Source organism: Mytilus trossulus, chromosome 2 (assembly GCF_036588685.1).
Source record: "Mytilus trossulus isolate FHL-02 chromosome 2, PNRI_Mtr1.1.1.hap1, whole genome shotgun sequence".
NCBI classification, from domain to species: Eukaryota; Metazoa; Mollusca; class Bivalvia; order Mytilida; family Mytilidae; genus Mytilus; species Mytilus trossulus.
The window spans coordinates 36,812,436-36,838,396 of NC_086374.1; the positions used below are offsets into that span (position 1 = coordinate 36,812,436).

At 31.6% G+C, this 25,961-nt stretch overlaps 1 protein-coding gene across 1 annotated transcript in view; it reads left to right on the forward strand.

Annotated features, from left to right (window-relative positions):
• The window catches only part of LOC134707117 (uncharacterized), a 102,959-nt gene that overhangs the window by 36,490 nt on the left and 40,508 nt on the right, over window positions 1-25,961 (forward strand). Inside the window, exons 19-38 of the mRNA XM_063566651.1 lie at window positions 2,316-2,456; window positions 3,130-3,211; window positions 3,842-4,395; window positions 6,004-6,162; window positions 6,958-7,075; window positions 8,550-8,670; window positions 9,142-9,296; window positions 14,614-14,727; window positions 15,285-15,419; window positions 15,964-16,029; window positions 17,125-17,190; window positions 17,566-17,744; window positions 18,233-18,333; window positions 18,714-18,835; window positions 21,679-21,734; window positions 21,984-22,131; window positions 22,514-22,590; window positions 23,417-23,527; window positions 24,343-24,510; window positions 24,925-25,065. Of these exons, the coding sequence (XP_063422721.1) occupies window positions 2,316-2,456; window positions 3,130-3,211; window positions 3,842-4,395; window positions 6,004-6,162; window positions 6,958-7,075; window positions 8,550-8,670; window positions 9,142-9,296; window positions 14,614-14,727; window positions 15,285-15,419; window positions 15,964-16,029; window positions 17,125-17,190; window positions 17,566-17,744; window positions 18,233-18,333; window positions 18,714-18,835; window positions 21,679-21,734; window positions 21,984-22,131; window positions 22,514-22,590; window positions 23,417-23,527; window positions 24,343-24,510; window positions 24,925-25,065 (2,814 nt within the window). The remainder of the gene's footprint in view (window positions 1-2,315; window positions 2,457-3,129; window positions 3,212-3,841; window positions 4,396-6,003; window positions 6,163-6,957; window positions 7,076-8,549; window positions 8,671-9,141; window positions 9,297-14,613; window positions 14,728-15,284; window positions 15,420-15,963; window positions 16,030-17,124; window positions 17,191-17,565; window positions 17,745-18,232; window positions 18,334-18,713; window positions 18,836-21,678; window positions 21,735-21,983; window positions 22,132-22,513; window positions 22,591-23,416; window positions 23,528-24,342; window positions 24,511-24,924; window positions 25,066-25,961) is intronic.

The window sequence follows — 25,961 nt, forward strand, 5'->3', positions numbered from 1 at the left end:
TTACCAAATGGTATAAAATTTATACGGAATGCTTTATGTTTCATGTTTATGTAAGAGGGGGCATCATCAGTGTCCCATGGACACATTATCCATTTATTCCAAGCTCTAACGTTTCATCCAATTGCTGCAAACAAACAATTTACCAAACATTGTGCAATGAAGCAATTTTCATTACTTTAATGGCAATTTGAATGCTTTTCTAAGATTTAAAATATTACTGTTTGAATATAAAAAAGAAGATGTGGTATGATTGCCAATGAGACATAAACAACTATAGGTAACCGTACGGCCTTCAACAATGAGCAAAGCTCATACCGCACAGTAGCTATAAATAGCCCCGATAAGACAATGTAAAACAATTCAAACGAGAAAACTAACGGAAGTACGGAAAGTATATATTAAGTGTTTCCTTCAAAATCAGAGTCTTGTACATGAAGTAATGCACAAGTATGACACCTCCCCTTTCGACTGATAGTTGTGGGCATAAAAAGTAAGAGACCACATCAAAAGTTTAATGTAGGATAAAAAAAATAACTTAATTCACAAAGTTAGTTCACTGACTCCTCGTAACTTAATTTAGGAACATTGATTAACCGATATGGATATATGTAAAATCGATGTCAAATTAACAAAACTTGCAGCAACTTGTATCCCCCCCACCCCCAAACTATTTGAAATAAGTTGTTTATCCTTCTTTTGATGTCATTTCTAAGTTAATCACTGTTTTCTCTCATTGATTATGGTCAATCCCAAAGTGTTACAAGACAAAATGATTCTTTTTAAAAAGATGTTATTAAAGATCACTTTGTTCTTTGCAGAGCAACAAAAAAAATTTGTTTGTGTTTTACAGAAATGACAAGATATACACATATAACGGCCATTTCCGTAAAAACGAGTTCGGGGACATACCAATTTTATTACCTCATTATAATGAAAATAGTTAATTCCTTAAGATCGCAGTTTTTTACAAAAACGGTGGACCCGGAAAAGAGATATTTTTGGCTTTTTGTTGCCATGGCAACGGGATTTTTTAAACCCAAAAATACAAAATTCTTGTTTTTAAGAATTTTTCAATGATATCTTTAATTAAAATTTATTATTAATGAATGGACCACAATTATTTATGCATGTTTTATTTAGTTTTATTTTTTAATAGTCACTCGCATACATTATTATTTCAGAAGATTTTAAATAGAATTTTCCCTAAAAATTGTAAAAAATCGGAATTTTGAGCTTTTCACCAGAAAAAACGGGACAGGCGATTTTCGATTTTTTTTCTTTAAATGATTGGGTAGTCCTTCCTGAACAAAATGATGTATAATATTGATATAATACCACTGAGAAAAAAATCCAGGTTTTATGCAAACCTTACCTTAAATTAATACATCTAGGGTAAAAATGAAATGTGTCTGTTTCAAGTAAAACTGGCCATCATACAAAGGCTGACCAGTGTGTACATTTGTGATAGCATGTACTTTTGTGTAGCAGTTAAGCAAATGCTAAAAGTTGTCTATTAAAGTGTGCAAGATAGTAAGCATTAATGTTACATACAGTTTGAAAAATAATGTTTAATGTTAAACAAACCAGTAATTTAAGCTGTATTTTGCCTGTTGCAAAGAACAATTTCTGTCCCTATCATAATTCTATAGTGTCAGTCCAAATTTTCTGTGATAAAAGCTCATATGAGCACTAAGTTAGTTTTCTTGGGCACAAATGAACTACAAAACTGCACATATAAGCAACAGCATATCGTCCCTGGGCTTCTAAAATGTTGTATATGACTTTTTTGGCTGAAAAATTATTTTTGACACCAATGGTCTGGGCGGGAGGAAATCTTTGGTATTACAGAATAGCATACAGTTAGACCAATCAAAATGTGTGAAATAAGACATATTACAAAATTGCCAATGTCAGTTGTTTGTAAAGTTTGTTTCCAACATGTTGTATGAAAACTTGAAAATTGTCGTAGAAAGTCTTTAGAAAAAAAATAATTTTACAATTCTTTATTTCTGTGAAAATAATTTTAAGTTGTTGGATTATACAGAAATGTCAAAGTTTTTATTTCACTGCTATTTACAAAAATGTTCAAATTCACATACAAAATTTTGGAAGCATTCATTTTGCCAAAATTTTAAAAGCCTGTTTGTGAGATATTTTTTTCTTGAAAAATTTGTAATTTACAACATTTTAGAAGCCCAGCGACGATATGTGATTCACATGTGCTACTTATGTACTCATTTTTAACAAGTTTTGTACAGAAGATAAGTAATTCATGTTTAAAGTTTTCTATGTACCAGGGTTTGACTTCCTTTCAGATTATTAGAGATGACCTCTGATCCTAATGAGATCAGAAAGCAGGATGCTCCTTATGTTATAATGCAAGTGGCAGATAATTCAGTTGGAAGATATCTGGCTAAGGAATTCTTCTATCAAAACTGGGATTTCATTAGAGATACGTAAGTTTGAGGAGCAATGACATTTTCATAGGTAATACGATTCCACCAGATACATTTTAGTATTTCAAATTTATTTAATAGTGATGTAAGGAAGACTTTATAAGGTGTATGTTGAACAAGATTGATGTATCTTTGGTATTATCAAGAGGATACATACTCTTCTATGTTCAACTTTTCAAAACTAAACTACTGTGGATTCATATATTTTCGTTGGTATCAAATTTCATGGATTGATGAAAACTTTGTGGATATTTGATTTTATGGTTTTGCCAATCTCTGCATGCAAAACCCAATGAAAATTTGCATTTCATTGAACATTTTAATTCGTTGTTCAACTGTACCCACAATATCCACAAAATTTGGTATCCAACGGATGATAATGAATCCACAGTATGAATAAAAGGAGATGTGTTGTATATATGTGTCAATGAGAGAATAACCTAACAAATAAAAAAAAACAAGACATGTAAAGGCATTTCTATCTTTTTACCTTATTTCATAACTACTGTTACCCTCAAAGACCTATTTTTATTACAAATAGAAAAGTCAAATATGATATCAATTAATTTGGACAGTTAAGTACAATTTTTTCAGTATATGCCAGACAAAAATCATTGATGTACTAACAGTTCATTTTGTTGTTGTTTTAATATGATGTTTTGTATGTTTTCAGGTATGCAGGAGGATTTGGTGTTTTTACTAGGTTAGTGCAAGCAATAACCAAGGCATTTAACACTGACTATGAACTAGACCAGGTTTGTTTTATTATATTACTGACTTAAATCTTTTACAAAGTTTGTTGAAGCAATAAGCAAGGCAATTGATACTGGTTATGAACTACACCAGCTGGATATTGCGTAATTTCTTACTAATTTTGTATTTTTATTATTTATTATTATACAGTATTTACAACAGCGCATTATATAATATCACGAATTACTCTAAGCGCTTTACAACATATTCATATTAACAATAAAATATGAAAGCCCATGTTATGAGATCTTAAAAATACAAACATATCTAAAATAAATGGCATATAAAACTATACCATTAAGTTAACTGATCAACAATCAAATGTAAAATAAATGGGCATGGTAAAATAAAGGAGACATTGAACCCGTATAAATAAAAATAAGTTATAAATATTTGCTTAAAAAATACAAAAAATGTATGCTTAAAAATTCAGAAAAAATATTTGCTTTAAAATTCAAAAAATATTTGCTTTATAATAAAAAAATTCAAAAAAAAAAGAGTATTTTTATTGCATCTAACACTGATTTCATGGTAGTAACATTTTGATATATTTTCTGTAAAGTACTAATCTAATTTGTTATTTGATAAAAAAAAAAAAAACCTTTAGATTTATAATTTTGTTTTTTTTTCAGTTAAAAGACTTTTTAGCCTCAGAATCAGACTTAGGTCCTGGAGCGAGGGCATTTGAACAAGCTATTGAAAACACAGAGTCAAACATCAGATGGATGAAAAACAATTATGATGACATCAAGCAATGGCTAAGTGTACGTCCAACACCCAACAAAGTTGATAACGTAAGACTACCAAGATCTTTAATACCAAAAATATATAATTTGACACTGAAACCAGATTTTTATGGATCTGACCCATCCACATTCTCCACCACAGGAAGTGTAAGGATAGAAATGGAGTGTACTGAAAATACCAATAATATAACACTCCATTCTGTGGATTTAACAATTAATGAATCCACCGTGACAATCAGCAGTTCAGATCATGTTGGGACATTGCCAGCAGTGGTTAATCTAGCAGAAGACAAAGATCGACAGTTCCTCATTGTTAATGTAGATGCAAATTTACAACCTGGGAAAACATACGTCATAGAGATGTCCTTCACTAGTCCCCTGTCTAATGAAGTTCTTGCTGGACTTTATCTCAGTTCATACAAGAGAGGTGACCAGACTGTGTAAGTTATCTTCAGTTAGAAAATAATACCAATAAAATCTCACTAGTCCTTGGGTAGAGTTTTTCATTATGGTACTTGCTAGTAAAATATTTTAAGATAAGGATGTTTACAGTAACATAGAACCAGAAGACAGATATAGTCAAGAAATTATGTATTGGTAGAAATTAAATTTTGTTTTTCTGGATTCTTTATCTGGAAAATCAAATAATGTAAAACTGAATTTATGAAAAAAACAAATAAGATAGTACAGACCTGCCAACTATCCCGATTTTCGCGGTATCATCCCGATTTTTACCCCTCAACCCGAATCCCGATATCGGGATCGTAAAATTAGTCAAAATCCCGATTTTCAAGAAATATACCCGAAAAAATTATTGTTTACCGATTTTAAAGTTTTTCTGATCAATTTTAAAAATTCATTCATTTTACCTGGGGACATATTATGACAAGTTAATGACCCTACGCTAATCAACAGTAACAACAGGTGTCATAATTAGTGGTTGTATGTAATCAGATTACCTAATGGGTCGTAACAGTCCTCAAAATTATCAATTTGATCAAACAAGCCTTTCAATTTTAATCAATTTATCATACAAGCACAATTTGCAACATTTGCCGTAGTTCCACAGCAAAATCATAATTAATTGAAAGATGAGAACTGTAATGAACTCTCAAGAAAACATCGTTTATCTTGAAATCTGTTTTATTTTAGAAGTCGTATACACTTCTACTGAGTTACTGTATAAGCATCCGCCGGTAAAAGCACCTCTGAATACAAAGAAAGATAACTCAAATTTTATCTATTTTCTCATTGATACTGACAAGTAATCCTGACTAAATCAAAATCTGCCTTCATCCTTCTTACTTTAGGACATGTAGGTTTAGGTGTTTTGAGTCAAGGTTCATAGATGAGAAGGTCATTGGAGGGGGGAAAATGGGGGGTCTCTACTTTGAATCCTTTATTTTTAATGCCATTTTCTCAGTTATTTTGTCAATTTTATAATTTAATAGTACAAGAATCATACAAATAAAAGAAATCAAGGCCTACAAGCTCATTATTAGTATTCCAAAAGAAAAAAGAAGAGAACTTAGACTATTTAAGGAGTAAAAAACAATGCTCACAGAAAAGTCGCTAAAATTGTAACCCTTAAAAATCTTGTCGCGCGCTAAATCCCCCATGGAGATTTTCAAAAGTTGGCAGGTCTGATAGTAATGATCAGTAATGCATTAACACTATTAAGCTTAACACTAAGGTATGAGAAACAATAGATATCAACAAATCCTTTCAGATTTATAGATATGTTTTAAGGTAAAAATACTTGCCCGGTATATTTTCAAGAAAACTAATACACCTTATCACTATTTGGAAATCTGCCCCAGTTGAGCTTTTGACGTCATACAACAATCACTTTTCCATTGTGGCGTCAAAAATTTTCTAATGTGTTATCGAAATTTTACTGGAACCTGTGCGATGTCAAGTAAAGGCTGATAAATAGTGATAAGGTGTATTTGTTTTGCCCAAACCAGAAACATTAATTCCAGTATCAGCTTAAAAAAAAAGTTGTACACTATTTTTGTGAATTAATATTCTGTATTTTGTTATTTCAGATATCTGGCCACCACACAGTTTGAAGCAACAGATGCCAGGAGAGCTTTTCCTTGTTTTGATGAGCCTGAACTTAAGGCCCAGTTCAGGGTGACTTTATTAAGGAAACCAGACAGAGTAAGCTTGAGTAATATGCCACAGGAGAAAACAGGTGTTCCAAGGTAAGATGCATGTGAAGAAAACATAATATGAACCTATTAATTCTGATATTGTTGACTCAGAACTACAGTTGAACTACATATCAAAGCTTCTGGTATTTGGTACCAAGCTGCATATTCTCTTGTGAGCACCACCATTTTAGTGGGTTGCATGTTTCTCAAGACAGTGTTGGGATTTGTGCTTTAGTTGTATTTTTGCAGTGGCATTGTCCCATTTGTTATCAAATTATGAATTTGAATATTCGTTCGCCTCTTATCTATACCAAGTGCCACACTCCCAGGGTGTAAAGTATTTTCTTTCTGTTAACTGATTGCATGCTAAGAGACACATTAAGGGATCTGTAATTTATCTTTTTCCTGTCCTGCATACATGTTCTTCCATTTTATTTATACAAGTTTTTTGTCACATTTTTGCAGCAGCTACAAGTCAAAGGTTCTTGAATTATGTTTCCAAACTTAATATTGATAGTTCTAAAGATGTTGCTTCTGATTTAAAACTGTTGTTAAGTTGCTATTTCCTTCATGCATACCCTATCCCCTTTTGTATATAATTGTGACAGATGTTTAAATAATAGAATATCAGCTATAAATATATTAATTTATTTTCTTTTAGGTTCTCTTTGCTTTGTAAAGTTTAAATTTCTATTTTTGTTTAAAACCAATTGCCATGCGAGGCAGGCCATTTTTTTTTACACCAAACATGGAGAAGTTCTCAAATAACTGTATGAGGCTGACTAAGTGAATTTTAAAAGTGCCAGAGCATATGATCTAATAATCTTAATTTATTGTCATTTACAGTGCAGATGGGTTTGTAGCAGATGAATATGCCTTGTCACCAAACATGTCTACTTATCTACTCGCCATTATTGTATGTGATTTCAAATATACACAAACTACAACTAAAAATGGTATAAAAGTAAGTTTATATAATCATGATAAAGAGGGCATTGTAAAATGATAGCTTCATATTTATATGTTTGATTAGGGATTGGTACAGAGTTCCTTGCATCAGATCAAGTTGACATGTTATTCAAAAGCCATCAATTAATAAAAAAAAAATGATCAGTGCATACAGTAAACTAAATTGTGAATAATACACCTAGTGGTCAGTCAAAATAAACAGGTGCAGAAAGACTCTTTTTTGGAGGGAACCTTTTAGATGTTTTTACTAAACACTTTATTTCTCTTAGGCGTGTCGTAAAATCTGATTCGATATGTGAAGGAAAAAGGTTTTTTTAAATGTGGGTATTGTGATAAAAACAGATGTGAAGCATATTATTTTAATATATTGTGTTTCAGTTTCATTTTAGTTATTATGTATAATCACGGACATTTTTTCTAGTGATTATACATAATCCTTGAAAATTTTAGTGATTAAATATATTCCCTAAACAAGCTAGTGATTTTACATAATCACTGAAAATTTCAGGGATTCTACATAATCACCATACCTGTCAACCTGTGACGATGAAAATGCAGGTCATGACCTGTAATGTAATTTTAAAGTGTTTGAGACTATTGGCTATGTTGCCATTACACACCCCATCTGTTTCTTTACAAGGAAATAAGACTATGATAAAATATTGTAATACAGTTAAAGGAAGTATAAATGTAAAAAAAAAAATTTTTTTTTTAAATTGTATAAAGGTATAAAAATAAGGAAAAATTATTTTTCAATATGTATTTGAATTTCATATTTTTATGATTTAATCTTTTTCACCCTTAAAACGTAAATATAAGGAATAATTTTGAATGGTGACAAATAAGGGGAAATAACTCTAGTTGAAATATGTAAATAGTGCAATTCACTTACGACCTAAAGCTAAGGTAATTGGTGTTAATTAACAGTGTGTTTGACACCAAAGCTGTCAAGTGAAGCCATGCACTTAATGGGTCACTTAATTTGACAGATTACATAGCTAGATGAACTTCCTGTTCATGGAAGAATTACGAATTTGCCGGTATTTCAAAGGAATATTACTTAAGAAATCAATCTCAAGGCTAAGAAAGACGAGTAAAATCGGGTCATTTTTGGAATTCCCAGGTTATTTCAATGACCCGGCGGGTGTCCCGGGTAATCCCTTAGAATTGTGAAAATCTCAGGTCACAACCGCAGAATACGGGTCAGTTGACAGGTATGAATCACTGATTATACAAATTCACTGTACCATATATATTGTGTCTTAAAAGTCTTTCATAAATCCTTTTAGATTGGTGTACACAATTCAAATGTTTTAATGTTTTTTGTTTATATATGTGAATCTCATTTTATGTTTGTTTGCGGTGAAACTATAATAAAATATTGAATCTAAATTTGATTTTTTTTTCTCTGAAATTAGATAGCATAGTCTACACCAATAGCAGCAAATAATATTTTGTATTGATTTCAGTATAGAGCATGGTCTACACCAGAAACTTTGAACCAGACTGAATTAGCATTAAAAACAGGAGCTGACACCTTAACTCTCTATGAAGATTTCTTTGGAGTTCCATTTCCAATACAAAAACAAGGTTAGATTTTGAAACAAAGTATAGAAAAAAAGACAGATCTTGCTTATGTTATTTTAGAAAATTGGATTGTCCCAAATCTTATGCTTACATGAAATAAGGAAACCAAATTTTAATTTTACTATTAAGCCATCAATAATATTTTATGAAACTTCATTGAATTTGAAATTTAGGTCAAGTTTTTAGGGTATTGAATGCAATCAATAACCTAAAGGGATTGGTTTGATAGCTATAACCACTAATATATGAATGCAACCTAAACGGTTGTGTGATTACAATCTCATTGATTAAGGATAACTGCATGTTGAATTAAAAGTTTTGTAGATAAGGACTGCTGTAAAATCTAGGTAAAAAATCAAGAAAAATATGAATCATTCATTTTAGATTCTTATTGTATTTCCATGAAAATGGGTATCCAAGCTGTAAAATAATTTCATCATAAAAAATCTTAGCAAAACATATATTTGATTTAAGATATGATAGCTATTCCTGATTTTGCTGCCGGAGCTATGGAAAACTGGGGGCTGGTCACATACAGGGAGACAGCCATGTTGTTTGATCCAGATGTATCCTCGGCCAGCAACAAACAAAGAGTAGTAGTGGTGATAACTCATGAACTAGCTCATCAGGTAAGGTGATGTTAACTCATGAACCATCTCATTGGGTAAAGTAGTGATAACTCATGAACTAGCTCATCAGGTAATGTGGTGTTAACTCATGAACTATCTCATCAGGTAAAGTGGTGATAACTCATGAACTAGCTCATCAGGTAATGTGGTGTTAACTCATGAACCATCTCATCAGGTAAAGTGGTGATAACTCATGAACTAGCTCATCAGGTAATGTGGTAAAAACTCATATACTAGCTCATCAGGTAAAGGGATGTTAACTCATGAACCATTTCAGTAGGTAAAATGGTCATAACTCATGAACTATCTCATCAACTATAGTTGTATAGAATCTTGAACTAGGTCATCAGGTCAAGTGGTAAAAACTCCTGAACTAGCTCATCCGGTAAAATGATTGTAACTCATGAGCTTGCTCATCAGGTAAAGTGATAGTAACTCATGAACTAGCTCATCAGGTAAAATGATAAAACTCATGAACCATTTCGCTATGTAAAATAGTGATAACTCATGAACTAGCTCATCAAATATAGTTGTATAAACTCTTGAATTAGGTCATTAGGCAAATTTATTTTAAATCATGAATCATTCTTTTACATGTAGTGAAAATTGTGATGAACTCATTAGGTAACATGGTTTTAATTTGTGAACCATTTCATTTGGTAAAATGTGATAACTCATGAACTAGCTCTTCAGGTCAAGTGGTATTAGCTCATGAACTATTTTATAATGTAAAATGGTGATAGTAAAACCCTTGAACAATGTAATAACTTGATAAACATGGCTCATCAGGCTAATTGGTGCTAACTTTTTGATATTTATTAAAATTTCCATGTATAGATATTGTTGAATTAGTAATTATTATACTGCAGACCGTCTTATAAATAGGCGAGCGCCGATTTGAGAAAAAGCCTCTCGTTAAGGTTTTTAATGCACCTATCGAACACACAGCTAATTTTGGTATCAATCGAAAGAAAAACTTCTAGAGCATACAATTTGGGTGGTCATCAAAGTTCCCTATGGTCACGTTTCTTGCAAATCTCACGAGAACACAGACATGTCGAATTACTTTGGATTATACGGTGATACTTAACATTGCATATATCGGCATTTTTGTAAATATATTATTCGTTTTCATCTAAGATAGCTTGGAATACATTCTAAAAAGACATGGAATCCAATAAAAAAAAGATTTTATGAAAAATTAGTTGATTCTGAGGCATATGTAAGACCAACCCTAAAATGTAAAAAAAATACCATATTTTTTTAGATTGTCAGTGTCAATGACTTATTAAAACTCTTATATGTTTTGTTTTTATAAATTCCATATACCCTGAAAAGATTGCGACACACATCGAAGCTCAATGATGGATAACGACTTTTCTAAAATCTGCATTATTAAACGGTATTCCGGATCTGTATCGTGTTTATCCCAGACGCTAATCTAGTATCTAATATTCATAGGTAACACTTGAGTTTCCAAAACACAAGTCGTGTTTCAACATATTACTAGATAAATATTGGTATATGTGTTACCAAAAGACCACTTTAACCATTACTAATGATATTAGCATGTGCTATGTAAGCAGCAGACTGCATTTTGTATAATAGTATATTCTTGAATATTATTATAATTACTCATCATTGATGAGTGTCCAAGTCCTGTGAAATGTGCGCCACTTCCAATGAAGCGCTGCCGCATGTCCATAATTAGCAATGCTGTATAATATGTCAAAATATCACACAAGAGACTCTTAGTATGACAACTAATAGAGGTTTCACAACCTTAATGAATGCTGTTAGCTTAAGACAAAGACATGATGATGTGTTAAGGTTGTTAGAGGCATTGTTGGTTTAACAAAGAGGAAGGCTTCATTGATAAGATGGAATCTTACAAGCCATGTGCTTAGTCAGATAACATCGGCAATGAGAGCACGTGCGTGTCTTGTCCAGGTTGGTGACCAATGTCACGATGAAGCGAAACCAGCTGCAATGAAAAGGGATAAAACATTTCTAGACGATCTAACTGTTTATATAACAGAAAATATGACAAATCCATTTGACGTTGATAATCTCTCCCGTCAGCATATGAACATTTCAACTGGTCTCCATGCAAGTCACGACATTGAAGATTCACTGTTAAAATCAGTTGAAACTTGAAAAACAAAAACGTCAAAAAGGAAGATATTTGTTGAGTTATCACTATCAACAGACAAAGATCAGGACTGAAGACATTTGAGGATATGAACCCCAAAGTACAACTAAAATGCAAATCTGGGCAAGTTGTAAAAGATCATTTGATTCCCGAGCTTGTGTTTACCCGTGCACTATCTCTAACTAAATGTAGAGATGCCGTTTCTGTGGAAACTGTTTCGTCCTATCTAATTTGTCCCATTCCCACTGCATATATTATGACGATGGAATTATGAGGAAGACAAATAAGTCTGATCTTCCCATGAATTTTGAAAATTAAGGTAGGATCAGTCCCTAACATTCCTCCAATCAATCACAGTGCTACCGTACCAATAAGAAATGGCATGATTTCAGTCATTTGATGTTAAAAGGATGTCCACAATTGGAGACTTGGCCAAATCTTACATTATGCAGGCACTCATTTTTAACCATGGCGTTGTCAGTTTATTTTTGATTTATGAGTTTGACTGTCCCTTTTGGTATCTTTCGTCCATCTTTTACAATCATGCTTCCGATTCACAGACAAGGTTGTTGATGTCTTCGATCGCTATGACACTAGTACTGAACATTCCATAAAATCAGCAGAGCGACATAGACGATCGGCAACAACTACGAAAGAGTTTCATATCGCTGAAGGCCGAACTGTTCCAGACTGAAAAAATGTCTATCAAGCAACAAAAACAAGCAAGCTCTGATAACTTTCCTTTGAGATTATCTGAGCAGCAATTTGTCTGATATGTTCCAGGATGAAAACAAATGTTTAGTTCTTGACGGCGCATTTTCCAATCCAGAATAGAGCGACAACACTCAATGAGAGCATGTAATCGATCTTCAGATCTGTCCTGTTCGTATGAAGACACAGAGACCAGAATCTTGCTTCATGTGATACTCTCATAAAATCTTTAAGCAGTTGAATATAAGGCGACCAATCATAGTCAAGTGTTCCGATACAGATGTTCTTGTGCTCTGTGTTCATTATTTCAAGATTCTTTTGTCGACTGAACAAATGTGGTTTTTGACGGGGTCAACTAATTGTCTTAGGGACTGTAGAAGGTACATACCAATCCATGAGTTAAGTAAATCTTTTTCACCTTTACTAGCTAACATTCTCCCTGTAGTTCATGCTTGAACTGGTTGTGATACCACTTCTGCTATAATTGGGATTGGCAAAAAGACTGTTTTCAATTTGATAAGAAAATCTCTGAGTAAGTTTACAAAACTCCAAAACTTTGACAAGATTGCTTTTTCCAGATGTTCTTGCAAGAGGGAATAAATACGTAGCAAGAAATGTATTTGCCGAGAGCAGCAAATGTCTTGCACGGAGCTTTGTCCATGTCAGGGCAGTGATACTTGCCAAAATATTTATTCTAAAGAGAACATCAACCTCTAAAAAAGATCAAATGATTGACGATGATGAAGATGAAAACGATACCATTGACTAATAGCGAAAGAGCATTTGAGCAATGGGGCAATATAAAGTTTAAGTTGCCTCACTGTTATTCAATGTAAATATGTATATTATTATTAATTTTGTGTTTTGTAATAACTCTACCAAATGGTTGTGTACTTAAGTTCTGTATGCGATAATGGTGGTAGTTAAGAAAAAACCCAAAAAGAAACAACATCTTGCAAGTGATCTAAACAAAACAAAAAACAACACCTTGCTAGTGATCTTCGGCCTTGACGTGGTTGGCAAGCTTAAGACAATTAAATTATATTGTATTTATAACTGTCGAACTAACAGGAGACCAAAATAACATTTATTTTTTAACTGTGTTGTAAACATGGTAAATATGCGCTTTAGAGCAGTTTTAAGATATGTTTTAATATAGTTTTATCAATATTTTGTCGGTATAAAAACAAGCTAGGTGAGACATTAGAACTTAAAAAACTAGTTATATATGTTACTAATATAAAACCAATAAAATTTGTGTGTTTTTAGATGCAAAATTAAATATAACCGAGAGTTTTGCTTCAATATCCGTAAAAATTATGATTTTCACAAAAATACGAGATTTTTTTCATTTTAAACACTTTTTAAAAAAAAATTATTTCAGAAACAAAAATTAGATAGACTTTAGTTTGTCAAATGATATATTTCATATTATATTGCAGATGAATTTGTTCTTAAACTGCATTTTTCGAACAATATCGTCAAATTATGACTTATATTTTTTCCTCCTTTTTTGCCGTTTTTTGAAAAATGTGACCATTTCCCAGTTTGACGACCAGGCAATTCTGAATGTACGATAAAAGACCTTTCAAATGATATATCATATAGCCGTGTGTTAGGTAGGTGCATTAAAAACCTCCGAATCCTTGTTTTGGCGCGCCTAAAAGAAGAGTTCTGAAAGTAGATTAGTTGATAAAGAACTGTACATGTTCATGAAAATTGGCAGAATTTTTAGCAGTGAATATGGTTTAATCCAGTTAAACAATCCAAACTTTAAACTCTATGAAAAAAACTTGCTATGCAGTAATGTACAACGTAAAAAATGTCTTCATTCTGTTTCATCCATTTAACAGACATCTTTTTTTTCTAGTATGTTAAAATGAAAAAATATATGCCATCTACCTTGAGATCATTATATGAATATTGCATATCCTGGGACTAATTTTGTGAAACTTAGATCTGAAGGACAAATTCACAGAACATTTTTTGTTTCAGGGTTTATCCAATTCAGCTATACAGTGTGATGCATTTCAGATTGATCACTTGACAACTTCCTTTTTACCGAACACTTGTATGATTTTACACATGATAGCAAAGTTAAAAATTTTCGTCACATTTTTCTCAGGAACTACAATACAAGGATTTATGAAATTTGGTTTCAGGGTTTATCTAAGTCAGCTATACCGTGTGATGTGTTTTCAGATTGATCACTTGACAACTTCCTGTTTACCGAACACTTGTATGATTTTACACATGATAGCCAAGTTGAAAATTTTCGTCACATTTTTCTCAGGAACTACTTTACAAGGATTTCTGAAATTTGGTTTCAGAGTTTATCTAAGTCAGCTAGACACTTGCATATTTTTACATTATTAATATTATCCACTTGCGGCGGGGGTATCATCAGTGAGCAGTTTACTTGTTTAAACTTGCAGTAATATGTTTCTGTTATAGTGGTTTGGTGACTTAGTTACTATGGAATGGTGGGATGACCTTTGGTTAAATGAAGGATTCGCCACATATGTTGAGAACTTTGGAACAGATCGTTTGTATCCTGATTGGAGAATGGTAAGGAAATTAGTCAGAGAGAAAGAAAGTAAAAAAACTTTTATTTAATAAAATTGAGAATGGAAATGGGGAATTTGTCAAAGAGACAACAACCTGATCATAGAGCAGACAACAGTCCCAGGCAACCAATTGGCCTTCAATGCAGAGAGAAACTCCTGCACCTGTAGGCGTCCTTCAGCTGGCCCCATAATAAATATGTATACTAGTTAAGTGATAATGGACATCATACTAAACTCCGAATTATAGTATTCTATAGCACTAATAAATGAAATGCTGAACAGTTGGTACTCTTTTATCAAATCAAATCCTACTTATCGCACTAAAACTGTTCTTTAGACCACAGTTTATTTATAATTTCTCAATAATAATGTCAATTATAGTTTAATACTAACATGTATCCAAACAATACAACATACATATTATACATATAGATATCTAAATAGTTTATAAAATATTTGAAATAGACCATATAAGTACTCTAAACTTATGTTGAAGTAAGTTTGCTCCTTTGCGATTGTTTTCCTATTTAACTTTAATGGTCTATTTTTGTTTTTCAGTTTGATCAGTTCTCTGTGGATGTAGTGCAGGATGCTTTTTCTTTTGACGGTCTTGTGACATCACATCCTATCTATGTCCCAGTATCTAACCCAGCAGAAATTAATGAAATATTTGATACTATATCATATTCCAAGGTAATGCATAGTATAATATACATTTAAGGTGGTACCTAACCACTTGACTATTATTCATTTGGCTTGTTTAATTTTCAATTTAAATTTTCACAAAATTTTGACAAAATATTTTCTTTTACTTTTTGCCCCAATTTTTTCAAAATTTCAAAAATTAGAACCTCACACTTTTTAGATGGAAAATTTCTTGGACATATAGCAATTTGACAAACACTTACTTTGATCATTGAGAAGTTCAATATTTCCTTAACATAGAATGTGATTAGAATTTTTAGCTGAGTTGTCTCCCTGTAGTGTTATATACCACCTTAGTAACAGTCTGTGTCGTTGAAAATGTAATTTAGTTAAATAAGATAATTTTAATCTTTACTTTTATTTAATGAAATAGCTTTTCATTGCAAAGGTTTAATACTATTATTATTCAAGTTTAAATTGTTGCACAGCACTGCAATAAGCACAGATATTTATAATAAGCATTTACAAAAGTTGTTGCTAATAAAGCATGTAGTTTGAGTAATGTAAACTTAGACTTTTTTTTATCTTACAGGGAGGTGCTATAATAAGAATGATGAGGTTCTTCCTTGGAGATAATACTTTTGCTAAAGGATTAACAGTAAGTTCAATACATTTAGAACTGAAGAGAAGGTAAATTTTGGTCTTTGTTGGCCTTGTAGGTTGCACTTTGTAAATACAGTTGTTTCTCAAAACATGCCTCTTTTGGGTAGAAATAGAATATTCATAGAAAATTAATTTTGTTTACATACTGGTTCCCAGTTATGCTCTCTGTGTTCCATATCACAGAGACAGAACATGGTAATGTTACCAGTAAATAAACATGTGCATATTGTTTACATTGAAATCTGTGGTAACCTTTCATTCGAGGTAGAGGTAGTTAAGAAAATTAGTGTAAGTTTAAACTCTGAGAAGTTTAGGACATATGAACGTTGAAAATATGCTGAACAGCCCTATATTTTGACCTTTGAAAAAAATTGTGGTGCATATGAACTTTCGATTCTTAGGGATAAGATTTTTTTCAAAACTTCATAGTAAAAGTGGTACAGTTTCTAGCCGTAAAAGGAGTTCCTATGGGAAATTGCATTGTCAATATTAACAGAAATGCAACCTGTATAGTTACTGTAAATCCTAACACTGTATAAAATCATTACTTATCACACGTTTTAAGCATCAGAGCAAAGGCTCTTACAAAATATGAATAATAACAATGCATTGAAGACATAATTTGACTGTGACATCATGAAATATGTCAGTTTTGCTGATGTTAGACACTTTCAAGCTGAATAAGCTTGATAAAGCGAGGTTGTGTTTTCTTATTTCTAAGCATGTACATGTACAAATAAAAAAGTTAAAGATAGTGCTTAAATTTGCTAGTTGTCTGAAATTACAGTCATTTATTGACTATTTAACCCATAAAGATGGTATATTTTTAACAACATAAAAAAAAACACAAATGGTCTAACTGGAAATTAATAAAGAAATGTGTCACCACACAGGACAACAACACTATTGTTTACCGCATAGTATATGTTTATTAGGTTGAAATGTTTTCTCAGCAAGAAAAGTAAGATTAAACTCTTCTGTTTCAAAGTCAATAATTATTCAAGAGAGACATGATATTGTTTTCTGGAGCATTATGGAATTTCTGTTACATTATAAAATATGATTGATTTGTTGTTATTTATCATTTTAGGCTTATCTGAGGGACAGACAATTTAGTAATGCTTTTCATGACGATTTGTGGAATGCCATGACTAAGGTAAACAACTATGTTTAATAGATGGTTGAAAGTTAAATCATATATCAACACATTTATAGAAAAAAACATACAATTCCTAACATGCTTATTAAAGATAATCCTAAACTGTGGAACGTTTTTGCACAAAACCATGTACAATGTACATTCAAATAATTTGAATCAGGTTCCTTACCTGAAAGAAGAAAAAAAGAAATTAAATAACAGAAATATATCTCTCAAGCGGTTCTTTGATATTTTCTTAGAACATTTGTCAGTTCTATGAATTCCTTTCTTTCTAGTGGCACAATTGTCCTTACCTACATTGCTAATACATATGCGTTCTCCAATCACCTGTTGTTGTGATAAATATAAATAGCTGGTATCTTAAAATTGCAGCAAGCAAGAATGGATGGTAATCCACTAGATGTCAAGGATATAATGGACACATGGATTCTACAAATGAACTATCCTGTTGTCAAAGTTACAAGGTCAAATGGAAAGTTGCATTTGGAGCAGAAGAGATTTTTGTTTAATCCATCTTCTACTGATCCAGGCAAATACCCGTCGCCATACAAGTAAACAATTTAATCTACATATTTGAAAGCATGTTAGAAATGGGATATAAATTTAAAATCAATCTGATATATATATATAGTTCATTTAAAAATTATCAGGAAAAATCACAGCAGAGGCTTCTTTTTAAGTTGGTGTATTAAAAGTCTTTTATTGTCTGCTTTTCTAGTAGGGAAACAAACAAGATTACCCCTGCTAATATTGCACAGTTGAAGGTTGTATCTTAAACCATGCCAAAAAAAGAATTCAAAAAATTGTAGAACACATTTAAATGTTTGAAATTGTTTTGTTAGATATTGATTTAACTTTTTTGTGTTCAACCAGTCATTTATTAATTTTAATTTGAAAATATTGATTGGAAAAATATAAGTTAAATAAGTATCAGCATTTCCCTTTTTTAGACTTTAGTTGATGGTTTTTCTTTTGAGTTCCATAAACTTAAAAATTCGGTATTTCCTCTTGTTTCGAGCTTATATATTTTTGTTTGCAGTTACACATGGAAGATACCATTTACCTACACAACAAGTGACAATTTACAGTTCAACCAGAGTTACAAAGATGTAAAGTGGTTTGATTTACAATCAGAAATGGGTATGTTGGAAGGTGTACTCTTAAAATATCTAATATAATGTCATGATTCTTATATGATTTGCATATCTTTAATTACTTGCAACTGATTGGTCATAATCCTTTCAGTTCTAAATTATCTTGTATAGCTTAATAAATCAGACTTCCCTTTTTGCCCTTATCATTGAAAATGTTACCTAAAAATGTTTCCCAAGATACTTTTTCAATCAATTATGAGAATGTGCCATTTATTAAATCTGCATATATATTCACAGATTATGAAAATCGACAGTTTATTCTTGAATTTACTAAACAAAATAAAACTTCATTGAAAATGTAAGATACAGGAGCATGTAGATAGAGGAATCTAACTTATTTTTGAAGACGTGTACCATACTTTTCAGATATACCTACAACCAGTAGTGGATGGATTGTGGGTAATGTACAGCAATATGGCTACTACAGAGTAAATTATGATGATGAAAACTGGCAGGCATTGATAGAACAACTTAAAACAGATCATTTGGTAGGTACAAGGAGATCATGTGATCGAGAATTAACAGGTATTGATAGAAGAATCAATAAAACATCATATGGTAAGTCAAGGGTCACAAGAACTGGAAAGCAATTATGGAACAACTGTAGTGTGACATGTCCATCGGTTGTGGAAATAATCTTAAACAACTTTCTTGTGAGCTACTGACACAAATATAGTGTTAAGGATTAAGCTGTACAAATCATGATTAAAAAGAGAAAAACTGCAAAAATGAATAGATGTGGTACAAATTTACACCATGAGAAACAACCACTGAACTGAGTGACTGACAATAAATTATTTTATATCACAGATAGAAATAAGATTTGAAAATATGTGAAATTGGTATGTTACAATAGAATAATTACATTAAATATATGTTTCATTATGATACTTTATTCTGATTGGCTAACTGCACATCACGTGTTATTCCTTAAGCAATTGCATTACTCAATAAAACTTTTCATTCATAATAACATGTGGTCCCACAATACAGTGCACAGGTGAATTAAATAAAACAATTATAAAATTCGTGTTATTATGATCATAGCTAAAAAATGTAATTATAAGTATTGAATGCTTCTTTTTGTAACTTCATAGGGTTGTAAAATCGCTTCATACAAAATGTACTTCGGTCAACGCTTTTACACCCCAATGAAGTTACAAAAAGAAGCATTCAATTCTTAAATAAATTGTATATTGTGTGACCCCTATATGAATACTCACTATAAATCAAAGAGCTGATAGCTCTGAGGTGGAAGAAGGTGAATAAAAGGTAACTTGAATTACCATAAAAGAGCCCCACTAACCCAGGCTGCTATTTTCCATCATCGTTATGATGTACTTTTTTTTTCTTCAAACAAGAAAAGGTCATAAGTACATGAATTTCCCATCCGTACAATCATTTTCTATGTTCAGTGGACTATGAAAATTAGGTAAAATCTTTAATTTGGCAGTAAAATTAAGAAGATCATATCATAAGGAACACATGTGTACTAAGTTTCAAGTTGATTGGATTTCAACTTCATCAAAAACTACCTCGACCATAAACTTTATAACCAGAAGCAGGACGGACGGACAGACTAGAAAACATAATGCCCATAAATGGAGCATAAAAAGAGTAAGACTAAGCATCTATTAAGTACTGAATGGTCAACACATGTCAAAAGAATTTTCTGTTGTTTCTAAACTTATATCTTCTTTATTAATTTGACCCCTCATTTAGAAAGGTTGTTCCAAATATAATGAATTTTCCCACTTTTGAGTTTAATAAAAATCTTAAAAATGTTCTTTATTTTTTTTCAACAGTAAAATGACCCCTTGTTTTAGGGACAGTCCCTCATTTAAAGGACACCACTCATAATTAATGGTCCCAACCTGAATACAAAAGTAGATCTATTGCTTAATATGTGAAAGGGCTGGAGGATTGATGGAGTGATTTTTATCAATAACATCATCACGATGTTTGCGAAATAAAAATTATCAGCTGATTATGTAGCTAATGATTAAATTTGTTTCCACTTGCAGTTTTTTAAACCTATATTTATTAAAATCAATCAAATGTGCTGAAGTATTTATGTTAATTATTATCTTCCATCCATAGTTTGTCTTTACTTGTTTAGTAAACAAATTATTTACATTTTCACACAGGTAAACTAATTTGGCTATAAATAGATCATTTTTATTATTTTAATGGCAACTTTAAATACATTAATATAGTAATGCAAATAGACAGGAAATAATAAAAAATAAATTAAAAACATTGATTTACAAAATTTTAATCTGCTAACCGAGTCCCTGTGCTTTGCACATGTTAAAACAATATTTCTGATAAAAGTCAGATTTCCGTCTTGTCAAAGGGGATTTATATTTATATTGCAATAAATTATTCAATTTCAATTATATTTCTTTTTCTATGAGCATTTAGAGTTTAATCAAATTCTCCAAACAGCAACGTACTGCTCTTGTCAACTGAGTCTTGGATAATTTTATAAATAGAGACAAACCATTTGAAGTAGAAGGGCATCTAATTCACATGACAAAGAAAAAAAAATGAATAAAGACAACAATTTAATAAGAAATAGATCCTTTTTATTTATAAAAAAACAAAATCTTCTTGTCTACAGGATTGCAAATTCGTAACTTCAAGGGCGAACTTGTTAACAAGGCGAGTTGTCCGGATACCAAATTCACGCATGCGTAATACAAATATCTACAGTAAAAACATCCGGTTACAAGTAAACAAATAACGTTCATGTGGATGAGATGAAATCTAATAATTTACATAAATAAAAGGGTCATATTTACGATAGTGATTGTTTTTCAATCCTAATTTACAAATTAAATGATTCAGATGCTTAATCATGTGTAAAAATCGGTTTCAGGAATCTTAAGTTGTTATGAAATTGTAATACACAGAAACGAATGCGGCATACGGAGGCTCAATGGTCAGCCCCCAAGGTCTTCAGAAGACTTGACGTCTTCTTCCACCAAAAATGTATTCTATATTTGAGCTGCATCGGATAGAAATCGACCTTATGCAAGTGAACGGGAATATGTGCATGAACAATACTTTGATTTACTTTGGTGCATTCATTTATGAAATACAATGAAATAAAAGATGAAGTTTTGTTCGTTTTGTAGCATTCGATTAACAACTCAACTTGCAAACAGTCACATTCTTTCCATTAAATTTGTTTTCAAAACCAAAATAGGTGAACAGATGCATTGATGTTGATTTGCAGAAGGTGGATTTCTATCCGACACAGGTCATATGGAAAAATTATAGTTTGTTTACTACAGACAAGACAAACATATAACAATTTTATTTTTAGAGTATCCATGTTATAAACAGAGGTCAAATATTAAATGATGTGTGGTCCCTTTCAAAGTGAGTATAACAATAACCATCAGTACAAATATTTAGAATAATCCAAACACATGCCTCATTTAAAAAAAAAAATTGATGGCAAATAGATGGAAACACAACACACTTTCTGTGCGAGTATTATTTTGGGCAAGGTATGTGCTCTTTAAGATTTATTTGAATTTGCAAATTTAGTAAATTTACCTTAATTTCATTGCAAAATATCTCATTACAAGAAGATATATGACTAATTTTGAGTTCAATAACTTACAGATCAGGTGATGTTGGCACTCTCACAGCTCTACAAGTTGTAGATTATTTAAGTGAGGAGTTGGATTATGTCCCTTGGTATGCTGCAACATTTGAATTATCTTATGTAAAGAAAATGCTGACAAGGACAGCTATATATGGAAATTTCCAGGTGGGTAGCTTGTAATGATGTCATCAGATGATGTATGGTTTGCTTTATATCTAGAGTATTTGTTAATATTGTGAAATTTTAAGCTTGAGATTGAATACAATGGTAACTTCTCTGAAAAAGGATAACCAAGTATTATAGTTGAACTATTTCTATAAAAACATAATGAAACTAACTTCTTTTTAAATTGAATAAATATTCAACACTTGTATGATATAAACAGATGGCTAACAGTGCTTGAAGAATCAATAAGCATACAGTTCTTGAAATTTTCAAGTTTAAACTATCTTCTTTGATTTATTTATACATTTATGGCAGAAATTGACATGAAAAAATGCTTCATATACCAATAATGTAACATTGAGAATACAACATTTTTTTTCAGAAATATATGAGTAATCTTTTAGGGAAAGCATTTGCTCATTATGGTTTAGATAATACTGGTGCAACTCACATTGAAGCGTAAGTTTGATATACAGATATACTTCAAATCTACATACATATGATAAGTTTTTGTATTCAGGTCAGTTTTTAAATTTCCTTGAGTAAAACACTGAATACATTTTTCAATGATCAACCTTAAACTTTGTGATTTGATCAGTTTCTCAAAAAATTATTATCAGCATTGGTCTGAAATCATTACAAGACTTATGTGTAACATTTTATTATAGTACATTTACCATTCATAAGTTTTATGATACAGGCAGTAAGACTTTCAGATTTCAAAGGAATCAGCACATTATTCAGTAATTATTGATTTAAGCATATGTCCAGCCTTCTTTTTTTTGTTATCACAATAGTCCACTTGCTCACTATAATTACACTGGTTTGACACAAGTTGGTTCCCTTTGCAAGTGTTGACTTCTTCTCTAATGGACAGAATTGGATGCTGCTAATACAAAGCATTAATTTATAAGTGTTTATACTAATTTTAAATTTTAAAAAAGCCTATGGATTTCATGAGTTTAAAGCTGAACAAAGATCAAATGTTATTAAAAGATTTGAAAATGAAAGATTGCATGCATCACCTACAGACCAATTTGATTTTTCCAATTGCACTTTAATTTAATGAAAATTCAAGTCTCTTCTAAGGGGAACAACTCACACAGTAGATCTCCAATTACATGGTTAATTATGAAAAAACAGAATTTATAAAAATTGTTTTAAGTTTGTCTGGCAATACCTTACCATGCAGAAAATGTCTGTACAAAATAAACAATTGTACGTATTGGATAGAAAGATGCTTTATCTTCACATCTGTGTAAATATTCATGATTTTTTTCTGTAGATATGCCAGATCCCTGTTAGCCCACCAAGCTTGTAATTATGACATTGTTGGATGTACAACTGAGGCCCTAACCATGTATAACAATTGGATGGCTGATCCTGAAACCTACAGGTAAGTATTGACATCTTAATCACATATCTGTCAGAGGTCTGTTTACACAGTTATTGCTGGGCATGAAGTTGTTCTCTTTCAAATGTTTTAGTCTATACTTGTTCCTTTTTGTTGTTTCAGTCCATGCTTGTTCCCTTTCATTGTTTAGTCCATCCTAAATTTCTTTTGTTGTTTGAGTGCATACTTGTGTTCTATCATTATCTCTAGTCCAAATTTAATTGTCTCATTGATATCTTATTTGACTAGTTTTTAGACAATAGCAATTCTCATCGAGATCAGAAGATCTTATTAAAGATATTCAAGATCTTTCTATTTAATAAACTGTTTTTGTTTGGTTGCTGTCCTGTTGTTACTCATCCCACTTCAATTATTTGCCTTAATAATTCAAGTTAATTATCACTATTCTGATTACTGTAAATTCAGAAGTTATTGTGAAAAAAGCAATTGGGGTTATAATCTCAATAATTAAAAGTCCATTTTGAATTTTTTATATAAATTAAACAGGATTTTTCCAAATATTGCAAAAATTTAAATTGCATTTTAGTTAAAGATGAGTAATTTGCAATAATAAATGCAACCAAAAATTTCTTTTTAAGTTTTTTTGGTCTTACCAATGTGTTTGCTCCATTTACAGGATAGATCCTGACTTGAAGAGTCTATTGTACTGGTGTAGCCGAGGGTGGGTTTTATAAGTCTGACACATTTATATCCTACATTTACAGGACAGATCCTGACTTGAAGAGTACAGTGTATTGTACTGGTGTAGTCTGGGGCGGGTTTTATAAGTCTTACACATTTATATCCTACATTTACAGGATAGATCCTGACTTGAAGAGTACAGTGTATTGTACTGGTGTAGCCGAGGGTGGAGAGGAGGCCTGGGATTTCTTATATCAACAATATAAAACTACTAATGTGGCTGCTGAGAAAAGTAGAGTTCTTTCTGCCCTGGCATGTACTAAAGAAACCTATTTGATTAGCAGGTGAGTTAAAAGTGAGCTTTGAACAGACTACAAAAAATATTGTGGCCCTTATTTTAACAAGTAGATTACTCAAGCTAAATGTGAGCCAATGCCTTGCCCAAAAGTTTTTTTTAAATTCAAGTGTTCAAAATAAATTCTCCATTACAACTTCCATGAGGATATTGCAGATTTTAATTTTTAAGATAAAATCAAAAAGTCAATCAGATATTACTTGGTCATGTTACATTAAGATAGACCTATTAAAAACATTAAGGAATGATGGAAAAAAGTGACTTTGAATTTAACATGATACTTAAGAATCGTAATTAGAACTTCCATTGTATTAAATGAAGATTTGAAAAGTAATGATGGCTTTTGCTTGAGAAAAAGTCCAAATAATTATTTTTCAAAATTATCTTATTTTCATTTTGTCAGGTATCTGACGTATTCCTTGGACATGTCAGAAATAAGAAGTCAGGATGCCTCTGGTGTTATTATTGCTATCTCCAGGAATGTCAATGGCAGAGATTTAGCATGGGACTTTGTCGTAGGAAATTGGAAACTAATTAGTGGCAGGTAAGTCATGTAACCTATACCCTTAATAGAGAATCAACCTGTCTGTATGCTTGGCTCACGTCACTTCACTAAAAAATTTGCAAAATCAGTTGGTAATTTTAAGACAGGATTTAACAATTAATTTGTCTAGGTTTGAGACTGTTTCCCTAAAAAATACATATTGCAGCAGTTCAGTAGTATGTCTATCTAACGTCAGTTTGTTACCTTTGAACTTTATATATATTTTTATGCCTTAGTGTAAGGCATCTTTCGAAGGACATGTTCTGTATCAAGTAAAAATAATTGTTTGTAAAAACATGAACTTTTAACTTGGTACACAGATTTCTTATGAGCAACTTTCAATTTAGTACATACCAAATTAGGAGTTTGACCCAAATTTTATGGTTCACTGAACACATAATATAAGGGTGAGTAGGGCATGGTATCTTATGTTACACCTATTGTTGTCAAACATATCCTTAATTAAAGAATATTTGATCTTGATGCTGATTTTTTTTTTCGTTCTCTGTCATAATGTATACATGTCTTGGAACATGGTTAATACTTTGGTATGTTGTATATTTAAGAAATAATTCATGGGGGCTTGAATATATCGTTATTTTACCACGGGTTGGCCCTTTATGACAAATATTTTACCCTGAGCGATAGCGAGGGGTAAAATATCGGCATAAAGGGACAACCCGTGGTAAAATCTAGATATATTCAAGCCCCCATGAATTATTTCGATTCTAATAGGACAAATACGGCAATTGTTTTGGATCGAAGCGCTCTAGGTGGAGGCCATTATTTGCCGTTCTCACAAATTAACTCACTTTTAGATTGGCGTAAAAGAACGGAGCAAACAGAAAAAGTGACATGCTCAAACTATTCACAAAACTTATTTAGATAGATTTGGA